At 45.0% G+C, this 24391-nt stretch overlaps 1 protein-coding gene across 9 annotated transcripts in view; it reads right to left on the bottom strand.

The window, feature by feature from the left end:
* Positions 1 to 7320: 7320 nt before the first annotated feature.
* Positions 7321 to 24391, bottom strand: part of kazna (kazrin, periplakin interacting protein a) — a 268056-nt gene continuing 250985 nt past the window's right edge. For 7 of the 9 annotated variants that reach the window (XM_072448716.1, XM_072448712.1, XM_072448715.1 and 4 more), the window contains 7 exons: positions 24085 to 24293; positions 23320 to 23438; positions 21963 to 22194; positions 20256 to 20357; positions 18137 to 18303; positions 9377 to 9515; positions 7321 to 8570 (listed from right to left, as the gene is read on the bottom strand). In XM_072448716.1, coding sequence (XP_072304817.1) covers positions 8421 to 8570; positions 9377 to 9515; positions 18137 to 18303; positions 20256 to 20357; positions 21963 to 22194; positions 23320 to 23438; positions 24085 to 24293 — 1118 coding nt within the window. In that variant the 3' untranslated portion in view covers positions 7321 to 8420. Of the gene's footprint in view, positions 8571 to 9376; positions 9516 to 18136; positions 18304 to 20255; positions 20358 to 21962; positions 22195 to 23319; positions 23439 to 24084; positions 24294 to 24391 lie in introns of those variants that run through there. The other 2 variants (XR_011927113.1, XR_011927114.1) reach the window with 2 other exon arrangements.

Consider the following 24391-nt stretch of genomic DNA (forward strand, 5'->3'; position numbering starts at 1 on the left):
TGTGTTATGAGTCCAGTCCAGTTTGTGGTTCAGATGAACATCCAGGTACTTGTATGAGTCACTCTCTCAATGTCCCGTCCCTGGATGTTCACTGGTGAGGGGGCAGTGGGGTGGCGTCTGCGGAAGTCCACCACCATCTCCTTGGTCTTCCCCACATTGATGAGGAGGTGGTTCCGCTGACACCAGTCCACAAAGTCCTGCTCCAGTCCTCTGTACTCCGCATCATCGTCGTCCGTGATGAGTCCGATGATGGCAGAGTCATCAGCGAACTTCTGCAGGCCACAGCTGTCCGTGTCATGTCTGAAGTCTGCAGTGTAAAGGGTGAAGAGAAAGGGCGCGAGGACAGTGCCCTGGGGCGCCCCCACACTGCAGGTCCGAGTGTCAGACACACAGTTCCGGGCTCTCACAAACTGGGGTCGGTCTGTGAGGTAGTCCAGGATCCACTCTGCCAGGTCATACTCCACACCAGCCGTCTCCAGCTTGTCCCTCAGGAGCTGATGGTGTTGAAGGCGCTGGAGAGATCGAAGAACAGAATCCTCACAGAGCTGCCAGGCTTTTCCAGGTGAGAGAGAGAGCGGTGCAGCAGGGAGATGACGGCGTCCTCCACTCCGATGCCAGACCGATATGCAAACTGCAGCGGGTCCATGGCTGAGCTCACGGTGGAGCGGAGGTGGTCCAGGACCAGCCGCTCCAGTGTCTTCATCAGATGGGACGTGAGAGCCACCGGCCTGAAGCTGTTGAGGTCTTTGGTGCGCGGTGTCTTGGGCACAGGTACCAGACAGGAGGTCTTCAGACCTGTGGTACCACCCTCAGCTTCAGTCTCATGTTGAAGACATGCTCCATAACTCCACACAGTTCATCTCAGAGGCTTATCTCACAGATAAGCCTCTTTGGTGTTGGCAGAACAGCAGAAGCGTGGTTAAAGTCACCAGAGACGAGGAAGAGAGCCTGTGGATACAACATCTCCATGGATACAAGCAGGTGGCAGAAGAAGTGACATGGTGCATCTTTAATGTAAATGTCTCGTTAGTGTAAAGTTTGGACACACAGAGTTGGGACACTCTTTCAAGACTCACATGGTCACGTCTCTAATCTGTGGATTAGACATTCATGTTGTGAGTAGGATCGGTCAGGGCGAGCCCACCACGCCCTCAGGCAAAAGACCACACAGCTACTGGATTACAAAGATCTCACCTGTAGCTCGGCCTGGTGACCTCGTCTCCACGTGTTGCAGCCTCATTACAAACATTCCTGGAACTGTGTTTAGTTTCATCCTTTGTGTTATTTTTCTCATTTAGATCCAATAATATCACTGCTAAAACGTAAAACAGCATTTAAAAAGGCAGAATACGCCTCCTTTAAAGGCGTGCGTTACTTTTCTGGTGGAGGGAGCGCCACCTGCTGGTCTCCACGGTGGCATCAGGCCTTCCGAGTGTCGGGAACGGCACGGGAAACCACTGATGCTAACGTGCGCATGCTAACATCCATCCATCCATCTTCTGCCGCTTTATCCGGGGCCGGGTCGCGGGGGCAGCAGTCTGAGCAGGGACTCCCAGACTTCCTTCTCCCCAGACACTTCCTCTAACTCCTCCGGGGGGATCCCGAGGCGTTCCTAGGCCAGCCGAGAGACATAGTCTCTCCAGCGTGTCCTGGGTCTTCCCCGGGGCCTCTTCCCGGTGGGACATGCCTGAAACACCTCCCGAGGGAGGCGCCCAGGAGGCATCCGGAACAGATGCCCGAGCCACCTCAGCTGGCTCCTCTCGACGTGGAGGAGCAGCGGCTCTACTCCGAGCTCCGCATCAACAATGGAGGCGGAGAACATGGTCCACTCGGACTCAATGTCCCCAGCCTCCCCCGGGACATGGGAGAAGCTCTCCCGGAGGTGCGAGTTGAATACCCTACTGACAGAGGGCTCCACTAGACGTTCCCAACAGACCCTCACAATGCGCTTGGGTCTGCCAAGTCTGTCCGGCTTCCTCCTCCGCCAGCGGATCCAACTCACCACCAGGTGGTGATCGGTTGACAACTCTGCCCCTCTCTTCACCCGAGTGTTCAAGACACGCAGCCGGAGGTCAGATGACACGACAACAAAGTCGATCATTGACCTCCGGCCTAGGGTGTCCTGGTGCCATGTGCACTGATGAACACCCTTGTGCTTGAACATGGTGTTCGTTATGGACAATCCGTGGCTAGCACAGAAGTCCAATAACTGAACACCGCTCGGGTTCAGATCGGGGAAGCCGTTCTTCCCGATCACCCCTCTCCAGGTGTCACTGTCATTGCCCACGTGGGCGTTGAAGTCCCCCAGTAGAACAACGGAGTCCCCGGTCGGTGCACTGTCCAGTACCCCTCCCAAGGACTCCAAGAAGGCCGGGTACTCTGCACTGCTGTTCGGCCCGTAGGCCGCCACAACAGTGAGACCTGTCCCCCACCCGAAGGCGGAGGGACGCGACCCTCTCGTTCACCGGGGTAAACTCCAACACGTGGCGGCTGAGCTGAGGGGCTATCAGCAAGCCCACACCAGCCCGCCGCCTCTCCCCGCGGGCAACACCAGAGAAGTGGAGCGTCCAGCCCCTCTCGAGGAGATGGGTTCCAGAGCCCAAACTGTGCGTGGAGGTGAGGCCGACTATATCTAGTCGGTATCGCTCAAACTCCCGCACAAGCTCAGGCTCTTTCCCCCCCAGCGAGGTGACATTCCATGTCCCCAGAGTTAGTCTCTGTGTCTGGAGATCTGGTCGCCGAGGCCCCTGCCGTCGACTGCCGCCCAGATCTCTCTGCACCGGCCCCTTATGGATCCTCCTGCGGGTGGTGGGCCCACGGGAGGGCGGCCCCACGTCGCTCTTTCGGGCTGTGCCCGGCCGGGCCCCGTGGGGTAAGACCCGGCCACCAGGCGCTCGCCATGGAGCACCCATCCCAGGCCTGGCTCCAGGATGGGGCCCCGGTGACGCCGATCCGGGCGACGTAAACTGCCTTGTTCGTGTTGTCATCATAGGGGGCTTCTGAACCGATCTTTGTCTGACCCGTCACCTAGGACCTGTTTGCCTTGGGAGACCCTACCAGGGGCATGAAGCCCCCGACAACATAGCTCCCGGGATCATTCGGGCACTCAAACCCCTCCACCACGTTAAGGTGTCGGTTCAAGGAGAGGGCATGCTAACATTTGCTTTGCTAATTGTACGGGCGCCATCACTGGGAACACAGCAGTTTGCTCTCACTTTTCACTTATGTTGCCCTTGTTTTATACGTATAATGACCTCAAAAACAATATATTCCACAGCTTGGACTCTTGCTGCTTCACAACGGGGTCTGAATGATACTATATCCTTAAATCAGCGCCGTCCCTTGTGTGTCCTGTAGGTCCTTTGTTGTGGGGATTTTTTATTGTACCCCTGAGATGGAGTCTTCCTCATTCATCTGGACTGGTTCCTGTCCCATGTAGGCCTTACGTGAACTTTCAACAACAATAGCGGCTCCAAAGTTGTTTTTTACAAGACAAACAAGTCATATTCAGATTAATGTGAAGAATACATTCAAAGACAAGTCACACATACGTGATTGTACAACATTAGCACATGATTTGACGTGCGCGTCACGTGTTGCTCACTTCCTCCGTCGCGCCGTACCTTTACTTAAGAAATACTGGGAAACACCGGCAGCTGGTGTAATCATTAGCCCGGGGTTATGGACGAGTGACACAGAGGGAGAATAAGATTTAGTAACAATAGCTGAGTTTGGCTACTTTGACTCACAGAAGAACCCTGAAAACTGGAAAAGCGTTATTCACAGTTTGGGCTCATGACATCTTAGCTTTCCAAACTGTTCATGGTTTTTAATTGAGCCGTGGGGCAGGTTAGAATTTGCATTTTAACTGTCAGATTTATAGTGCTGGTTTACGGTTTCTCTCTCTGTAATTACTATTTACATGAAAGAAAAAATGGCACAAAGGTCAATATCATCTTAGTTTTTGTTCACTGCAGCCTTGAAAAGTGTTGTTCAATCACCGTATTTTCCAGACTATAAGTGGCACCTTTCTTCATAGTTTTGGGTGGTGTGTGACTTATACTCTGGTGCGATTTATATGTGATATAATCAACTCGGTATTTTCACACTGGCAACAGCATTTCACACGTGGATTATTTTCACACTGATAACCACAAGAGGGCGCTCTAGGCTCTAAGCGACACAGAAGAAGAATCTGCACTTCCTCTTCCTCTGGAGTTTGTGGAGTTGTTTAGAAGTGACACAGAGGAAGAAGAATTCCATGGATTTAGTGATTTGGGGTAAAACTGATGCTTTGGTAAACTTAAGATAAGATAAGATAAGATATTCCTTTATTGTCCCACATGGGGAAATTTCATTGGTGCAACGCAGGTAGATACAGAGGTAGATCCAGAAGAACAGACCACTTATAGGAAATCTGAAAAACACTTTCAATAGAAGATCTCCTATAAATAAATAAATAAAAATAAATAAACAAAAACAAAAATAAAAAAACAATAATAAAAATAAATAAATAAAAAACTCCCATAGACAAATAAATAAATACATAAATACCATTGCATGTGATCACGACAGCACATAGATTGCACATGAATTGCACATGAATTCCAACAGCAATTGCACATATGACAGAATTGCACATGGTTAGGTCAGTATTGCGGGTGTTCAGTACTAACAGTGTTTGTTATAAAGTCTGACAGCAGTAGGAAGGAAAGACCTGCGAAACCTTTCCTTCACACATCGAGGGTGGATCAGTCTCTCACTGAAGCTGCTCTCCAGAGCGGACAGAGTGTCCTGCAGGGGATGAGACTCATGGTCCAGCATAGATGTGAATCTAGCCAGGACCCTCCTGTCCCCCACCTCCTGCACTGAGTCCAGAGCACAGCCCAGGACGGAGCTGGACTTCTTGATGACTCTGTCCTCCCTCTCTGTGATGCTGCTGCTCCAGCAGGCCACACCGTACAGGAGGGCTGATGCCACCACAGAGTCGTAGAAGGTCTTCAGGAGTGGCCCTGTCACTCCAAAAGACCTGAGTCTCCTCAGGAGGTAGAGCCGACTGTGGCTCTTCCTGTACAGTCTGTGTTATTAGTCCAGTCCAGTTTGTGGTTCAGATGAACACCCAGGTACTTGTATGAGTCACTCTCTCAATGTCCCGTCCCTGGATGTTCACTGGTGAGGGGGCAGTGGGGTGGCGTCTGCGGAAATCCACCACCATCTCCTTGGTCTTCCCCGCGTTAATGAGGAGGTGGTTCCGCTGACACCAGTCCACAAAGTCCTGCGCCAGTCCTCTGTACTCCGCGTCATCGTCGTCCGTGATGAGTCCGATGATGGCAGAGTCATCAGAGAACTTCTGCAGGACACAGCTGTCCGTGTCATGCCTGAAGTCTGCAGTGTAAAGGGTGAAGAGAAAGGGCGCGAGGACAGTGCCCTGGGGCGCCCCCACACTGCAGGTCCGAGTGTCAGACACACAGTTCCGGGCTCTCACAAACTGGGGTCGGTCTGTGAGGTAGTCCAGGATCCACTCTGCCAGGTCATACTCCACACCAGCCGTCTCCAGCTTGTCCCTCAGGAGCAGCGGCTGGATGGTGTTGAAGGCACTGGAAAGATCGAAGAACAGAATCCTCACAGAGCTGCCAGGCTTTTCCAGGTGAGAGAGAGAGCGGTGCAGCAGGGAGATGACGGCGTCCTCCACTCCGATGCCAGACCGATATGCAAACTGCAGCTGGTCCATGGCTGAGCTCACGGTGGTCCAGGACCAGCCGCTCCAGTGTCTTCATCAGGTGGGACGTGAGAGCCACTGGCCTGAAGCTGTTGAGGTCTTTGGGGCGCGGTGTCTTAGGCACAGGTACCAGACAGGAGGTCTTCCAGACCTGTGGTACCACCCTCAGCTTCAGGCTCATGTTGAAGACATGCTACATAACTCCACACAGTTCATCTGCGCAGGACTTAAGGGGCTGGGGCTGATGCCATCAGGTCCTGCTGCCTTCCTCACTTTAATCCTCTTCAGCTCACTCCTCACCTGTGCTGTGACAGTCAGTGGTTGGCAGGGGGACTGTGTGCTGGGGGGGATGGGTGAGTCCAGGCGAAGTGGGGAGCTGATGGTCCGGGGCAGATAAGCGAAGAGGAACAGATGCAGGGCATTGTCCAGCTGTGGAAGAGGGAGCATGCAGCTGTGCAGGGGGAGGGGCGGGTGACCGATCAAACCTCAAAAAGTGAGCATTTAAATCATTCACCCACTATAGATCCCCCTCTGTCCGGGCAGGGGGGATTTTGAAGCCCGAGATGGTTTTCAGGCTCCTCCACACTCCCTGAATGTTCTTCTGCTGCAGCTGCTCCTCCATCCTCCTCTTGTAGCCGGCCTCAGCCTGCCTGATCTTCCTCCTCAGCTCCTTCTGCACAGTCCTCAGCTCCTTGTTCCCTGACCTGAAGGCTCTCTTCTTCTCCTTCAGCAGAGCCTTCAGTTCACGGTTAATCTATGGCTTGTTGTTTGGAAAACACCGCACCGTCCGGGAGGGAACAATGTTCTCAAAACAGAAGTTGATGTAGTCCGTGATGCACTCTGTGATGGTGTTGATGTCCTCCCCATGTGGATCATAAAGCTCAGTCCAGAACTTGTTATATGTTCTTTATGCTATAGTTCTCTGAATAACTGTTCATATGTTACGTTAACATACCAGACACTTACCACAGTTCTGTCTGTGCCTCATGTAGCTGAAGGTGTTAGCGTTAGCATACGTCATGTAGCTGAAGGTGTTAGCGTTAGCATACGTCATGTAGCTGAAGGTGTTAGCGTTAGCATACATCATGTAGCTGAAGGTGTTAGCGTTAGCATACGTCATGTAGCTGAAGGTGTTAGCGTTAGCATACGTACACCTATTCACCATGTTCTCTCATCTGTTATTATTTTAAACTGCATTTCAAGATGAAATGTTTGTTCTTGGTCTTAGATTTTATCAAATAAATGTCCTCCAAAAATGCGACTTATACTCCGAAGTTACTATTATAAATGTTTTGACTCGTGGGACTTATACTTCGTCATGTCTTTGACTAATCTTTGTACACAGAAACTGGCTTTTAAAAGGTTGAGGGGAAAAAAGCCCAACAAAACTCTACAATTTATAGTTTTTATTCAGAGAAACATTGTTCTGATCCTTCTTTTCATCTTCATCTTCTGCACATCTCCTACAGCATGAGCGTAACCGCGGCAGCAGACGTCACCATCAGAAACGGCACAGTATAAAACAGTCAGTAGAGGGCGCTACATTTGTTTAGACAACAGCGAAAGTGTGCAAACAGACAATAATCATTAGTAATAAAACATCTCTTGGCGTTTTTTTATCCAAGTAAAAATACAACACATTTTAGACAGTCATTCCATTAAAACATTGAATTTAATGCTGTTAAAGGTGAAGTGTGTAGTAGTAAAAAAGACCCACTCCAATTACCACAGCCCAAACTGTATAGACGTCTACTTCCTGTGCAACCAGAAGGTCCCCGCCCCCTTTTGTGTGAAAACAAACAGTGTTCACAGATACGCAACAACTTGTTAAAATGTCAAAGTTTTGCTCTAAAATACAACAAAATATTGATACTGCCGACACAGCAGCCATGGACGGAAATGTTGGTGAATATTTTGATTTCATCTCAATATCCTATTGTCGTTGTAATAAGAAAGAAAATACTTGAAATAGTGGTCGAGAGGTGTCCGTTCAGCTTCCTAGAATCCTTTTGGCAAAATGACCCAAGACAGTGGCCGGAGGTGTCGTAATCCCACTTCTACAACTATCTAATTCTAATTCTAATTCTAATTCTAATTCTAATTCAATCTCTGTGTAATTTGACACTTTACACCTCCATCTCTTGGGATTTAATTAAAATATTCACCAACTTCTCCGTCCATGGCTGCTGTGTTGCCAGTATGAATATTTTGTTGTATTTTGGATCAAAACTATAACATTTTAACAATTTGTGTCCCAGCCTTTCTGTTAACACTGTTTGCTTTCACCCAAAAGGAGGCGGGACCTTCCGCTGGCACAGGAAGTGACATTTGCCTGGCTGATTAGTCAGAGCTTCCAGAAGTAGGCGGGGTTTGACAACTTAGAAACATAGTTCCAGGAAATAATAGATGACTCAAACAGACATAAAAGCAAAATGTACGTTTTTTTCACCAGAAACTACACACTGCACCTTTAAGTCATCTGTACATTTGACTTTTCTTAATTGTAACAGTCTTGGATCAGACAATTGTTTTGTCATTTATAAATGTTCACAAAGACATTATAAAAATAGTCCTCTTAGTTTAGTCTTTCGAGCTCCATTCACAACCGTAAATTCCTTAAACGTTCTGTGATAAAAGTGCAGTTCAGTCGAGGTTACAAAAATAATCGTCCACATATTTTGTTGCACTTGTACTCAAGCGCTCACACGTTGGTAACCTCGATGCCCGTGTAGCCTCGGATGGGGCTACGGTCGGAGGTGGGCGGAGTCTGGTCTCGGGGGAGGGACCCGAAGCTGCCGTGGCAACTCAAGTCCCGCCCATTGTGAGCTTTAGGGCTGAAACCCGACGGAGGCTGCAACACATAAATGTTAAAAAGAAGCATTATTTACTGTTATTTTATGAATATGAATCCTACTTCCTGTTTACGACGTGAGACATTTGAGATCGTTTGCACGTTGAACGCGCTCTAAAGTAACAGATCGTAATAATACTCTTATTTCTCCCTCTTTATTGACCAAACATATGAGATCTGAAAGTGTTGTATTGTGTGGTCACTTGTACGCTGCCTGCAAACAGCCAATCACAGCACAGGTCAGGGCTGTCACCCGGAACTTGTTGCCGTGTAAACAGACCCTAATGTGGCTGTTGTCCCTCATTCGTCCAGTGAGCGATCCATCGTAGAAAAAAGTTTAAAAAGTAGTCACCTGGACAATGTTTTAAAACACGAGACGGTTCGACTTCCCGCTGAGATGAAGATGCACAGCCCACTGCGATCCAGAACTCCAGTGCCTTCTGTGTTGATGCAGTGTTTCGTGTAATGGCTGTGTGTTGGGTTGAATGGGTGAAGCGACGTACCCAGAGGAAACCCACCCAGACCCAGGGAGAACGTGCAAACTCTACACAGACTTTATAGCTACGAGTTAGCAACTGTGCAAACACTGCTGGAAAATGCAGCTGGAGTAAGACCAATTCTGATTAGCATGTCTAGTAACATCGTGCTAATCGCAGTGCCGCATTTGAATTAGCCACACCTCAAAAAGAAGACACTTTCCATTCATTATTTTGACCTACTACGGACACAAACTGATGCACGTGTAGGAGTTTTGTACAGATGTGGCTAAAGTGGCTAAAGTGAAGAGGTGAGCAGGTCGACTGTACCTTGACCGCCCTCCTCCTGAGCGAGCCCTCGTCCTCAGAGTGTCGGCCTGAGCTGAGCTGTCGGTGCAGGGGGCTCTGTCTGAGCGGGGTGGGAGGGGTCCCCAGGCTCAGGCGCTCAAAGTCCAGCTTCGCCTCGGCCCTATAACAGCCACATGTCAGAAACACAACTATTATTATATATGTGTATTTCTGCACTACATAAGTTCAACTGTAAGTTCTGTGTACATAGTAAGCCTATTTTGATTTTATCCTATAGCAGATTTAAATTGTTTTTCTTTTCTTTTTTTTACTTTTCTGATTCTGATGCTGATATGTTGCTTTTTATACCACTTTTCTGATTGTTAGGCCAAAGGGTCTGTGTACTCATTTTTTTTTAAAGTAAAATGTGTTTTGCCCCAGAAACAGATATTTTAAAAGTGCCACTTATGGTCAAAATCAGAGTAATTATAGAGCATTTTTAGCAACCACAAACCTCTGAGCGTGCTGGTTGTTGTTAGAATGACAGTCACAAAACTCCACTCTGAACTCGGACAGTTTTGAAAAACACGTACAAACTAATCACAGTCAATAATTAGCATGCTAAGAATGTGTTAGGAAAGTGAGAGATCATTTATGACCACTTCAACTGCTTAAAACACATTTTTATCACAGTTAAAGTCAGGTGCAGTGCCTTTTAAATGACTAAAATGTGACGAAGCTCTCGTATAGTAAATGTAATACTAGGCAAAGGGCAGTTGCAGTCACAGTTCTGCTGTAGTAGTAGTAGTAGTAGTAGTAGTAGTAGATCGTAGTAGTAGTAGTAGTAGTAGTAGTAGTAGTAGTAGTAGTAGAAGTAGTAGTAGTAGTGTGATAAAATGTGAATATATGAGTATATTTCTGTGATGTATTTTATCTGCATAATAGTGATATTTTATCTGCATCATTAGTCTAAGAGAAAAACGGGTGTGTGACAAACTGCATTTGTTTGTGAAGGTATCATAAAGATGGGCCAAAGAATGTTGCCCCAGGGAGGGGAGTTGCACCCCCCCTTGCAGGCTTTATCTCTACGGAAAAAGACAAGTGCCTTGATGTGAAGCTGACCAATGAGAAATGTGACCCGCCTCCTATTTATGTGTGATTCTAATAAAATGACTTGTAAGAGGGAGGAACGCTGAGAGCGATTTTGGAAAGTCGTTCAGGTTGCTTACAACATCTTGACGCGGCTAAGCCTTCCTCTCCCTTGCAAGCCACACAAAAGACTGACGTTTCTGTGTCGTTTAATATTCTAAGTTGAATTATGTTCTCTGACTGTTAAGTAATAGCATTGATTCATGTGTAATTTCTTGACATTTTAGTGGTCCTATTCGAGCCGGATGACAAGCTGTTCTTCGTGGAGAGTGAACTGCAAATCGGTGAAGTCTGTGCACAGCTAAAGGAAGTCCACTTTTCCCGTGGCCGCCCATCAGCGCCTCATTCTCCGCGGGAACAGCCCGTCGTTTCGAGTCAGCGGAGAACAGACGACAAAGAGGTCAGAAAAATTTTGTGTGTGAAAAAGAGTTAGCCATAAAACGTTTTATGCATTTAGTTTGATATTTACTGGAAAAATATTGTATGCTTTTATGCGCAGTTAGGTATTACTGAGGAAATACCCAGTTTCATATTACTGAGGAAATATTTTAGGCTCTTATGCCCAGTTTAGGTATTACTGAGGAAATACCCAGTTTCATATTACTGAGGAAATATTTTAGGCTCTTATGCCCAGTTTGGGTATTACTGAGGAAATACCCAGTTTGGGTATTACTGAGGAAATACCCAGTTTCATATTACTGAGGAAATATTGTAAGCTTATGGACGAGATAAGTTTCTCACATAAGCAAGGAGTTTAAATTGCTCACCACGAGTTAAGTTTCTCACCGGAAGTGATTTAATGTATGCTTTGTGTACGAGTTTGTTACTGACATAAAGACGGGTGAATGTAAGCGCTGTGCACGGGCGTGGTAAGTAAGGAAGTGTGAATGTGTGAATGAGGATTAATAAGTGATTAACTAAGTGTGAATCACAATTAATCATACAAGGGTCACAAGGCATTCTGAGAGATCTAAAATTTGCAGTCACGGGTGAATCTTAAACACCATGTTTATGTCCGGAGGAATCTAATATGGAATTTCTCTAGAAGCTTGACATTGACCGTGACTGTAAAGCAAGTAGCATTTCTCTCAGACGACCGAGACCACATAATGCCAAAATTATCACCCTAAACTGTAAAAAGACAAAGGAAAAGTCATAAGAGGATTTTGGAGGGAGACTTCCAGCATGCTCAGATGACGTGGCAGAGAGGGGGATATAAGGGGGTCAACAAGACAGGAGAATGGGAAGAAAGCAGTTCAGAGGACGCTCTGAACTGATGAAATAAGTAAAACTAAACTCAGCTGGTTTTAAATTTTAGTATTTGAGAGCTCTGTAGAACAAATTTTAAGGGTTTTGTTTTGATTGACAACAATCAATTATAAAGATTGTATTAAACTTGATAAGAGATGAAGATGAATTCAGATTTTTATAGATGGCCAATTTCTTGGGGAATGTGATCACAGACAGGACACTTCCTGTCCCCGACATAGAATACAAAAGTTGTGTTTTTACGGTATCGTGTTTTTGTGTGCACAGAACAAAGCTATGTTTTGTTTTGTTTTATTTTTGGACTTGACGAAAATTATCTTTTTGGACTTAATGCATGACTAAGATGAAAGGACAGGACAAAAAGACAGAAGTGTTTTTAAATTTAGGATCAAATACAGGCACAGGCCTGGAAGTGATAATGTGGGTAAATTAGTGACTACTGATGTTTTTGGACATAGGAGTAGAACGGGCAGTAAGTAAAGTGATAGTAAAAGTTATAGCAGTAACTTATTTATTTGTATTATCATGAGGAAACCTCGTATTGCATGTAGACGTAAGTAAGGGAATAAGTTAAATAGTGACGTCTAATGCCCTCCCTTGGAAAGACATGAATGGGTCATTAACTAAAGGCAAACGACACCAAGTCATAAAAAAATAGTCAGAGATAAGGGGCTATTGACTGGCAAAGAATCTGGAGTACTCAGGATGGAGCAGATGTTGTTATCTTTACGGATCACAGGGACACCAACAGCAACACCTCAGGGGGGGTTGACGTGATGAGTAATAGGAAAAGTTAACATTAACAGGGAAAGAATTTGACATTCTAAAGGAATTACCTGAAGGATTGTGGAGATTCAATCAAGAATTGAATAGATTTAAATGAGACAATATCATCTAAATTTAGACGTTATAGAAGTTATGAAAACCAGTGATAACAGGACTTAAACATTATAGGACTCAGGGCGGAGGCAAGAGATGGTTAGACTGATAAAATGATGTGCCTTATGTACAAGGGGAAGGTTTAGGATCATTTTGATTTTTAATACACATATAGACTTGCTAGAACAAACTAATACACAATGTTTGTAAAGCACCACATGAGCAGGTGTGAGAGATCGAGTTTGAAACTCACCTGAAGCACATATAGAAGATTAGCACATATTACATTAGATGTGTGACTTTATTCAGGCCACGCCCACAGAGGAGATGTGAAATTTTATCTTAATTATGTGAAAGTTGTGAACTGAGCCTTATGGCCAGCTCAACGGGGGAATTATTGAGATAATTATTATTGTTTGATGTATTTGAATTACACACACACGCACCCACACACACCCACACACATACATACATACATACATATGCGCGCACACGTGGAGACCAAACATTTAGAGTTTGAAACATTTCGAGTTTGAAACATTTCGAGTTTGAAACAAATGGTGGTAAAACAGATAGGTTTGGCAGTGTCGGATAACAGACACATAGACGGTTTACAGACACACAGGGTGGGAGCCCAGCGCCGTGGAAGGAGGGGCTCAGCCAGGGATGTGACCACTGAACTGTGAAAGGTCAAGAGGTGACATTGTGGAGTGGAGTGACAGACGCAATTCCATCTCTTCCTTGATTACATCCTGGATTAGTGAACGTTGTAAACTATCTGGATTATTGAATTTTGTTTAAATGTAGTAGTTTGACAAATGGGCAAGGCCATTTATCAAAAAGGAGGGATATGTACGAGTAAACAAATATTCCGAATCAATAATTACTAAAAAAAAAATATTGTAAACAAGAAAACTGTTTGAAATACACTGAACTGTCGAAAAGACTTTCTTTATCACCACAGCAGAGAACGTGTTGGAGATGTGGTGTTTACAGAGACGGAGCCAAGTGGACGGAGCCACACCGTGTCGTCCTCACACCGACCATTGGAGGGACGAGAACATGAGAACATGGGTGCTCTCATGGGAAAGTGAGAGAAATGTCTGGACAACACAGCGGCAGATCCATAACATCGCAGACGCAGGACTTCGTTTGTATGAGTTTTGTCCAGAGTCTACAGCAAAGTACGATACTCTGCTACGATGAACGAGAGCCAGAGGCTACGGTGCGCAGAGTACCATACTCTGTGAAAAGAATCAACAGTTATCATCATCACAGCGATGACGATAATATGGGTGCTGAACACCTGTATTATGCACCGGACAATCGGGACAATCGGGACAATCGATCAACATACACAACTGTGTTTACCGGTAAATGGAAAATAGAGGGAAGAAAATAAGTGATCAACTTGAAAGGTTATGAAATGCATGATGTGAAATGTACAATGTATAATTGACATGACAGAGGCTGAAGAAACACAATGGCATATTATACAGCCACTATTGTTTACACTAACTAAGAGAGTTTTTTTTATCTGCTACAACATAACTACATGCAATGTTAATGAGATTATGAATTGAGATGGGAAATGTACCAGTTCATATGTGTCATAGGTGTGACCGAAGCGAGCAGCGGAAGAAGGTCTCTTAAGAAACCAAACGAGGACGTATGGTGGTGTGGGGACACTTGTGGGACGTTGTGCCTATGTATCCCTTTTGTGGCCAGCCATGGTCATAACAAAGATCAGCATCACCCAGAACCATACCGCAGGGTCAAGGTCGAGACGTTAGTGGACAGTCTGGTATGCTCCCTGTAGCACCTGATAGTACGTATATAGATCCTATTGGGGTGCCCAGAGGAGTCCCTGATGAGTATAAGCTGGCTGACCAAATAGCAGCAGGGTTTGAGGGCCTTCCGCTTGTCTCTGCGATATTTCCCATCACGCCGCACAAAAATGTGGACAGAATTAATTATCTGTCTTTCCAATTACAAAGGTTGACAAATCTGACTCACAATTTAGGACTTGCTCTCGGGTCACAGTTGCATCACACCGCTTTAATGGCGTGGCAAACTCAAATGGCAGTAGACATGTTATTAGCTGAAAAGAAAGGAGTTTGTTCGATTTTCAAAGGTCAATGTTGTACGTTCATTCCTAATAATACAGCCGCAGACGGCTCAGTCACAAACACTCTGTCACAATTGAGAACTATGTCTAAAAAAATGAAAGAACACACTGGAATAGACAATAAAATCTCAGAATGGTTAGAAAGCTGGTTCAGCAGGTGGACTGGTATCATGGTTCCGGTACTGACCTCACTGTTGGTAATAATTGCCTGTTTTGTGTTTTGTGGATGTTGTTGCATACCAATGTGTAGACACACTATAGAATGTACAGTGGAAGAAGCGATCAAAAGCCGAGGGCATCATAGTTATGCCTTAGTAGCTATAGAAGAAGATGAAACTGACAAGTATTAATGTGCATGACCCTTTGAGTGTAAAATGTATTATGTTCACACCAATATGAAAAACATGTTGAAAACTGAAAAGAGTGATGTGATCGGATATGAGACAGTAAGATAAGATAAGATAAGATATTCCTTTATTGTCCCACATGGGGAAATTTCATTGGTGCAACGCAGGTAGATACAGAGGTAGATCCAGAAGAACAGATCACTTATAGGAAGTCTGAAAAACACTTTCAGTAGAAGATCTCCTATAAACAAAAACTCCCATAGACAAATAAATAAATAAATACCATTGCATGCGATCCCGACAGTAATTGCACATGAATATGTGTCACGACAGCACATAGACTGCACATGAATTTCACAGTAATTGCACATGAATTGCACATGAATTCCAACAGCAATTGCACATATGACAGAATTGCACATCAGTATTAGGTTAGGTCAGTATTGCGACGGGATAACGTGACGATCTCCGGGTAAGACGACTGTTCTCCGCAGTTTCATGAGTTCCTCCTTTGTGTAAACGCGGTACGGCGCCGGGCGGGGGGCGGGGCCGGAGCCGGGGGGCGGGGCCGGAGCCGGGGGACTCAGAGCCAAGACACATCACAACGACACGACGAAAACACTCAATCCAGCCGAATAAAGTCAAAACAAGTTAATTTAAAGCGATTCAAGTGCGTGTCCCGATCGTTCGTGAAGTTCCTCTTTCATATAAACGTGTATATAAACGTGTACCGACGACACGCCGTACTTTAGCGCGGCCGGAGGGCGCGGGGGAGGGGCTGGTGGGCTCGCTCGGAGCTAGCTCACGTCACAACAACACAACGAACGCAACGAAAAACGCTCAAATCCAGCCGAAAAAAGTCAAAAACAGTTGAATTAAAAACTATTCCAGAAGACTAATGCTTTGATAAACAGGAGGGAAATGTGATAAAATGTGAATATATGAGTATATTTCTGTGATGTATTTTATCTGCATAATAGTGATATTTTATCTGCATCATTAGTCTAAGAGAAAAACGGGTGTGTGACAAACTGCATTTGTTTGTGAAGGTATCATAAAGATGGGCCAAAGAATGTTGCCCCAGGGGGGGGAGTTGCACCCCCCCTTGCAGGCTTTATCTCTACGGAAAAAGACAAGTGCCTTGATGTGAAGCTGACCAATGAGAAATGTGACCCGCCTCCTATTTATGTGTGATTCTAATAAAATGACTTGTAAGAGGGAGGAACGCTGAGAGCGATTTTGGAAAGTCGTTCAGGTTGCTTACAACATCTTGACGCGGCTAAGCCTTCCTCTCCCTTGCAAGCCACACAAAAGACTGACGTTTCTGTGTCGTTTAATATTCTAAGTTGAATTATGTTCTCAGACTGTTAAGTAATAGCATTGATTCATGTTTAATTTCTTGACAAGTAGTAGTAGTAGTAGTAGTAGTAGTGTAGTAGTAGTAGTAGTAGATCGTAGTAGTAGTAGTAGTAGCAGTAGTAGTAGTAGATCGTAGTACTAGTAGTAGTAGTAGTAGATCGTAGTAGTAGTAGTAGTAGTAGTAGTAGTAGTAGATCGTAGATCGTAGTAGTAGATCGTTGATCGTAGTAGTAGTAGTAGTAGTAGTAGTAGTAGATCGTAGTAGTAGTAGTAGTAGTAGAAGTAGTAGAAGTAGTAGTAGTAGTAGTAGTAGTAGTAGTAGTAGTAGTAGTAGTAGTAGAAGTAGTAGTAGTAGTAGTAGTAGTAGTAGTAGTAGTAGTAGATCATAGATCGTAGTAGTAGTAGTAGTAGTAGATCGTAGTACTAGTAGTAGATCGTTGATCGTAGTAGTAGTAGATCGTAGTAGTAGTAGTAGTAGATCATAGATCGTAGTAGTAGTAGTAGTAGTAGATCGTAGTACTAGTAGTAGTAGTAGATCGTAGATCGTAGTAGTAGATCGTTGATCGTAGTAGTAGTAGTAGTAGTAGTAGTAGTAGTAGATCGTAGTAGTAGATCGTAGTAGTAGAAGTAGTAGAAGCAGTAGTAGTAGTAGTAGTAGTAGTAGTAGTAGTAGAAGTAGTAGTAGTAGTAGTAGTAGTAGTAGTAGTAGTAGATCGTAGTAGTAGTAGATCGTAGTAGTAGTAGCAGTAGTAGTAGTAGTAGCAGTAGTAGTAGTAGAAGTAGTAGTAGTAGTAGTAGTAGTAGTAGTAGTAGTAGAAGTAGTAGTAGTAGTAGTAGTAGTAGTAGTAGTAGTAGTAGATCGTAGTAGTAGTAGTAGTAGTAGTAGTAGAAGTAGTAGTAGTAGTAGTAGTAGTAGATCGTAGTAGTAGAAGTAGTAGAAGCAGTAGTAGTAGTAGTAGTAGTAGTAGTAGTAGAAGTAGTAGTAGTAGTAGTAGTAGTAGTAGTAGAAGTAGTAGTAGTAGTAGTAGATCGTAGTAGTAGTAGCAGTAGTAGTAGTAGTAGCAGTAGTAGTAGTAGAAGTAGTAGTAGTAGTAGTAGTAGTAGTGGTAGTAGTAGAAGTAGTAGTAGTAGTAGTAGTAGTAGTAGTAGTAGTAGTTAGTAGTAGATCGTAGTAGTAGTAGTAGTAGAAGTAGTAGTAGTAGTAGTAGATCGTAGTAGTAGTAGTAGCAGTAGTAGTAGTAGTAGCAGTAGTAGTAGTAGAAGTAGTAGTAGTAGTAGTAGTAGTTGTAGTAGTAGAAGTAGTAGTAGTAGTAGTAGTAGTAGTAGATCGTAGTAGTAGTAGTAGTAGATCGTAGTAGTAGTAGTAGTAGTAGTAGTAGTAGTAGTAGATCGTAGTAGTAGTAGTAATAGTAGTAGTAGTAGTAGATCGTAGTAGTAGTAGTAGTAGTAGATCGTAGTAGTAGTAGTAGTAGTAGTAGTAGTAGTAGTAGTAGTAGTAGTAGTAATAGTAGTAGTAGTAGTAGTAGTAGTAGTAGATCGTAGTAGTAGTAGTAGTAGTAGATCGTAGTAGTAGTAGTAGTAGTAGTAGTAGTAGTAGTAGTAGTAGTAGTAGTAGTAGTAGTAGTAGTAGTAGTAGTTGTAGTAGTGATGAGGCAGTCAAGTCTTAAGCACCTGGCCGGCCCGATGAGGCTCTTCAGTTCCTCCACCAGATGGCGCCGGACCATGTGCTTGTTGCCGGGGATACCGAGTGCCGTTGCCATGGTTTCAGTGTTGAATGTGGGGTCGAGCACCATCACGGCTCCGTGCACTCCACTGTTCAAGAGGTTCTCAGCAAACTCCTGCAGAACAAACAGGACCAGGTCAAGAGTGGGTTCACAGGATATTTTATGTATTAATCGTTATGACAACGGTCCTAATTTGTCTAAGGAGGCTTTAGGCTGCATGGAGAGAAGAAGAATGTTATGCTTAAGGTTTATAGAGCATGGACTGAATCGATTTTACGGTTTGTCACATCAACTTCAGTCACAGATGTTTTACTTTGATGAAAAGAGCCTCATATTTGGTGTGGCACAGAGTTCACACCAGCAGATGTTTGAGGAGACTGTTTAGGCAGGAAGGTCACACTCTCCATAGCCAGTTAGGGTCAGGGTCGACTCCCTCAGAGAGAAAGTTCAGTATCCCTCACTGGAAACTGAGCAGATTTAAACATTCGCCATTAGCATTTGAAGTGCTGAACTGTCAAATAATAAAACTACAGATGAGTGACAATCCAGGGGCTTTTTGTATGAAAGGTGCATTTAAAAAACTGCAGGACCCTCGTGTCTTTTATGGTCTCCTATATTTGTGTTCAATGGTGATGTCGATGTGTTAAAGCACGTGACCTCTGTCCCAGGACACATCTAATCTTATTGTATCATTCTGAAACCCATGGATAGGAGACTTAAGGGATGTCTAATGTGCCAGTAGTAGTCAGTGGCGTGTGGTCAGGGCAATCAATCAATCAATCAATCAATCAATCAATCAATCAATCAAGCAGTGACCAGTGGCCAATAAAATCTATTGTGTCATAACTATATGAATTGTTCTCAAATATATCCAAATAAGCCTGTTTTCCCCTCACTTCTGCTGAAGCTCAGCTGAAGTCACAGTGTCTTTTAGTGCCCTCTACAGGCCGCTGAGCAGTACTGCACAGGAAGCATGATTCTTCTTCTCCCGCCGCGGCTCAGTCTGTGACCGTGTTCAGAGGCCCGTGTTCAGGGGCCCGTGTTCAGGGGCCCGTGTTCAGGGGCCTGTGTTCAGGGGCCCGTGTTCAGAGGCCCGTGTTCAGGGGCCCGTGTTCAGAGGCCCGTGTTCAGAGGCCCGTGTTCAGGGGCCGTGTTCAGAGGCCCGTGTTCAGAGGCCCTGACTGAGCATGTGCAGAGGAGAAGAAGCAACAGCAGCGCCAAGTTTCAACAAACTGACTTAAAAACTATCTTTTAGAGACAAGTCTGTGTCTGTAGCTCAGGCTCTGATCATGTTTATCATGATTAGATGTAAGTTATAAATACAGGCAGTCATTTAACAACATAAAGCGCTAATTTGTGTAATCAATTGGTCGATGAAGTCAGCGAAGTTATTTCCACTTTTCTATTACCCTGGGGTGTTAATGTCTGCGTGCCATTGAATTGCCTTTATATACATTGTGCTCTCCAAACAAAATGTATTTATTCATTTGATACTGTTAAATTGTCAAATACATCATTGAAGTTGAAGTGAAACTGCGATTTTACTATAAAAAGTTACTCAAGTAAAGGTAACTGAGTACAACCCAGCTGTGCTCAGAACATTAGGATTACGCCACATACTTTGTCTCCACCCGTTTCCACACCTCTCTTACTGTTCCTGGGTAACAGTGTGATGAGGATCTCTGAGTATGTAACCAGGATGTTGGAGTCCCGCCCGAGACAGTTTTCTTTGTTAAGCCCTGACGCCACAATATTGACAGAACAGCTTCCCACGTGTTTGTCAGAGGATTTGTGAGCGCCGAGCAGCAGCTTAGGTTACAACAGGAGCTGCAGATCTGTGTGTGTTGTGAAGATGTGTAACCAAGAGGTAAACAAGTGGGAAAATGCAGAGAATGAAGTGACTCGAGTTAGCTATAGCCGCACACAGAGCTTTACGTGCACTGTAGAGGACAAGACGAGCCGCTGTAGTCGCTTTTGGCTCCTTCATTCTCCTACATTTGATCCATAACGACGTATGTTTGTGTGATGTTTGTGCGGTTTATCGAGGTAAAGAGGGTGTGTTTAACCTTGAGGTCGATGTCCTTGATCCACCGGACGACTCGATGGGACGTCCACACTAAAGGGTCCATGTTCTGGTGCTCGCACTGCAGTCGGCGAGCCTGCAGAGCCTTCACCACGAAGAAACATCCAATACAAACTGAAATTAGACCTGAGCATTCATTGCTTTAAAGGGGGTTAGTTCAGTCAAGCTTGTAATGTGATTGATTCATGCATAATGTGTTATTTCCTGTTGTCACCTTCCCCTATCTCCGCCCACAGCTCTTCACTTACTTTATTTACTTGTGATAATTCAAAAACATTCAGACTCCAGACCATGCATGCAGGGGAGAAATGTCCAGTTCAGAAAGAGGCTGTGAAGAGGCGGAGCTTATACGTTTTGAACAGAAAGTCAATGGTCCTGCTTCTATTACTCAGTGTTTTAGATCAATTGCGGTTTAACATGAACAAAATGTAAAATTATGATCTACTTATGTTCAATACTGAGAACCCCCCGTAATGCATAATATGTCTCCTTTAATGTGCAGTATTTTAAATCTAGTACTAGTACATCTTTAATACTGAAAGTATTCATTTTCTCCCTCCACTGTGTACTTTTTGCACCGTTTTGAATGATTTTGTAGGTGACGTGTGGTGGGCCAAATCCAGCCCACTCAGCAATATGGTCCGGCATATCATGCTAAAATGGGCCATGGGCTTTGTAAACTGACTTTGTCCTTAGTGCACTTTGTCAGCGCTGTTATTCAGTACAAACATCAATATAATTACATGTTAAAGCCATTTATGTTTAAAGTCCCAGTTCAGACTCTGTGGTCTAGTCCCAGTTCAGACTCTGTGGTCTAGTCCCAGTTCAGACTCTGTGGTCTAGTCCCGGTTCAGACTCTGTGGTCTTGTCCCGGTTCAGACTCTGTGGTCTAGTCCCTGTTCAGACTCTGTGGTCTTGTCCTGGTTCAGACTCTGTGGTCTAGTCCCGGTTTAGACTCTGTGGTCTAGTCCCGGTTTAGACTCTGTGGTCTAGTCCCTGTTCAGACTCTGTGGTCTTGTCCTGGTTCAGACTCTGTGGTCTAGTCCCAGTTCAGACTCTGTGGTCTAGTCCTGGTTTAGACTCTGTGGTCTAGTCCCGGTTTAGACTCTGTGGTCTAGTCCCAGTTCAGACTCTGTGGTCTAGTCCCAGTTCAGACTCTGTGGTCTAGTCCCGGTTTAGACTCTGTGGTCTAGTCCCGGTTTAGACTCTGTGGTCTAGTCCCGGTTCAGACTCTGTGGTCTAGTCCCGGTTCAGACTCTGTGGTCTAGTCCCGGTTCAGACTCTGTGGTCTAGTCCCGGTTCAGACTCTGTGGTCTAGTCCCGGTTCAGACTCTGTGGTCTAGTCCCGGTTCAGACTCTGTGGTCTAGTCCCGGTTTAGACTCTGTGGTCTAGTCCCGGTTCAGACTCTGTGGTCTAGTCCCGGTTCAGACTCTGTGGTCTAGTCCCGGTTCAGACTCTGTGGTCTAGTCCCGGTTCAGACTCTGTGGTCTAGTCCCGGTTCAGACTCTGTGGTCTAGTCCCGGTTGCTGTTCAGTCTTGGTTCAGGACTAGGTCTTTCCCTCGCCCCGTTTTATTTGATCTTATTCAGTGAAACAATAGATTTCAGTTGAATTGTACCAGTGTAAGTTGGTTGTGGATACTGGATATAGATGATTGAATCGTGGTGCAGTTTGGGCGACCCGTGCTTACCTCCTTGTCGAAGTTGAGCAGGTGCAGCAGCTCGATGCCCAGCAGCACGCTGACCTGGTGGCTCTTCTTGCCGATGTTGAGGTGTCGCTCCAGGTCGTGTCGGGTCAGCGAGTTGAGCATGCGCCCGTCCACCAGGTGAGTGTGGAAGGCCTGGGAGTACTGAGGCAGCCCGATGTCGCTCAGCCACGCCTTAGCCACCCAGTGATGGTCCATGTCTGCCGCTTTGGACAGTCTGAACGCACGGGTTTAGTACAATATGTCAAGTCAGCGAATGCTACCGTATTTTCAGGACTATAAGTTGCACCTTTTTTCATAGTTTTGGCCGGGGTGCGATTTATACTTACATTTATACTTATATACTTAAACTTATACTCCAGTGCAACTTATATATGTTTTTTTCTTCTCTATTATGTATTTTTTGGCTGGTACAACTTATACTCCGGTGCTACAAATGTTACTGCTCCTGCGTTTGCTCCTGTACTACTCGTCACTGTCGCCGTTTCCATGACAAACCATCATTTTATCCCATGTTATGCACTAACGTTAAGATTCCGAATTATGGGCAGCACAACTGATAACATGTGAGCTATTTTGTCTGTATAAAGTAGTTTTTCCGTTGTTGCGTCGATAATGAAGAGCTAGCTTGTAGGCTAATAACAGGGGGAGATAAAGGACACTTTCCTTTGTCTCACAGACTCAGAAACGTTTTTTTTAAGGAGAGAAACGTTGAACTGTGTGTGATCCCAAAGTGTACACATACTTGAGCCCGAAAACACTTATACAATGTTTTTCTTTGTTAAACCACGACCTGTACGAAACACGTTTTAATCATCCAAACAGTGAATGTGTCGAATATTTTGCAAAATAAGAAACACAATTGTGCTGATGTCACAAAGTAAGTCAGGAAATTACGCCAAAAATGACTTGTGGTGATATATCGACACAGCAGCCCTCGATATCCATAGTGTATCACCACATTTAGTATCGCCATATATTTCAACATTTTAGCACATTTTATTATCTTACTGTAGCATCTCTTTCACGTTTTAGCAGATTTCACTATTCATCACTGACACTCAAACAGTTTTGTCACTCTAACAATTCCGAATGTCTTTACCTGACAGTTCAGAGTTTCCCCGAAGGTAAAACATGTCTCGTTTATCAATGTTGTAACCGGGACAACCTGTTCATGAGCTGGATAAGAGGCAAACTGGACTACGCTTTTAAAACCCTATGATAATACAACACGCTCCACACACAAAGGTCCAGGATTAAACCGGGGAACATGACGGTGACAAACGTCTGAACTTGTGTGCGTCATGTATAATTCAGGCCACACCGCACACAGTGTCCTCACCCTCTGCCGTTCTCTGCGTCCCTGTAGTCCTCGATGGCCAGGCGGAGTTTCCTGCGGTGCATCAGACTGGTGACCCCTAGCCCCACCTCCAGGTCCTCATCCGTCAGACCCAGCAACACCTACGCAACAGCAACGGTACAAAGTCTGGTGGGAAACCACGTCTTTGGCCACAGGCAAACTAAATAGTAATAATGTATAGCCGTAGCTGCCCAGGGACAGACTGACTGAACCCTGGCTGACGGTCTGTACCCAGGGTACTCAGCACGCCCGGTGTTCTCAGTTTAAACTCAACAGTGCACAAAACGTCTTATGCTGTTTTAGAATTAAGTTGTGTTTCCCTTTTGTGTAAATCTAGAGTCTAAGACAGTTAATTAAGTGTATTTAAATCTAAAATCTGTAATCTAAAGTGAGGTATAACATTAAAAAACACAAAAGCTTTTCTCTTATAAACTCCAGGAAAAGCGCTGGGGTGTTTTTAGCAAAGGGTCAAAAGAAATAATGATCATATTCTTATTTTTCTAAAATGCAACTTTTCTGAAAAAGTCATATGTGGTGTGACAGCTGCATTTGCAAAAATACATAACATAATTGTAACACCACTAACTACCTCTGACCACCACCAATCACTTACACTTCACATTCACAGGCACGGTGAATGAGGCGTCTTGCCCAAGGACACAACATCACTTTGCACACTGTCATAGCAGGGATTGAACCTGTGACCTTTAGTTTTGGTCAAACTACTTTCCCCTCGTGTGATCTGACCTTGCCGCTCTTGACGTTGTCGGAGCACGTGCGTATGTACATGGGCATGGCCATGACCACCTCCAGCCAGGCCTGCACCGTCCCGGCCCTCCACTGGGACATGGGCGTGGTCCGGGCCAGCTCCACCTGCTGCAGGCGGTCAAGCTGGTTCTCTGAGCCGTCCGACATGCTCAAGGAGTGTCGCGTCGGGCTGGACGGGCCGTCTGAGTCTGGGCACATGGAGCGCAGGGTGGAAACACACATCAGTGGCATTTTTATAGTCACTATTCATGGGTTTCAACTTCCTGTTGTACATGAAACATGGGTT

This window comes from Eucyclogobius newberryi, unplaced genomic scaffold, assembly GCF_026437365.1.
Source record: "Eucyclogobius newberryi isolate DKJ021-1_F unplaced genomic scaffold, fEucNew1.0.hap1 SCAF_17, whole genome shotgun sequence".
Lineage (NCBI taxonomy): Eukaryota > Metazoa > Chordata > Actinopteri > Gobiiformes > Gobiidae > Eucyclogobius > Eucyclogobius newberryi.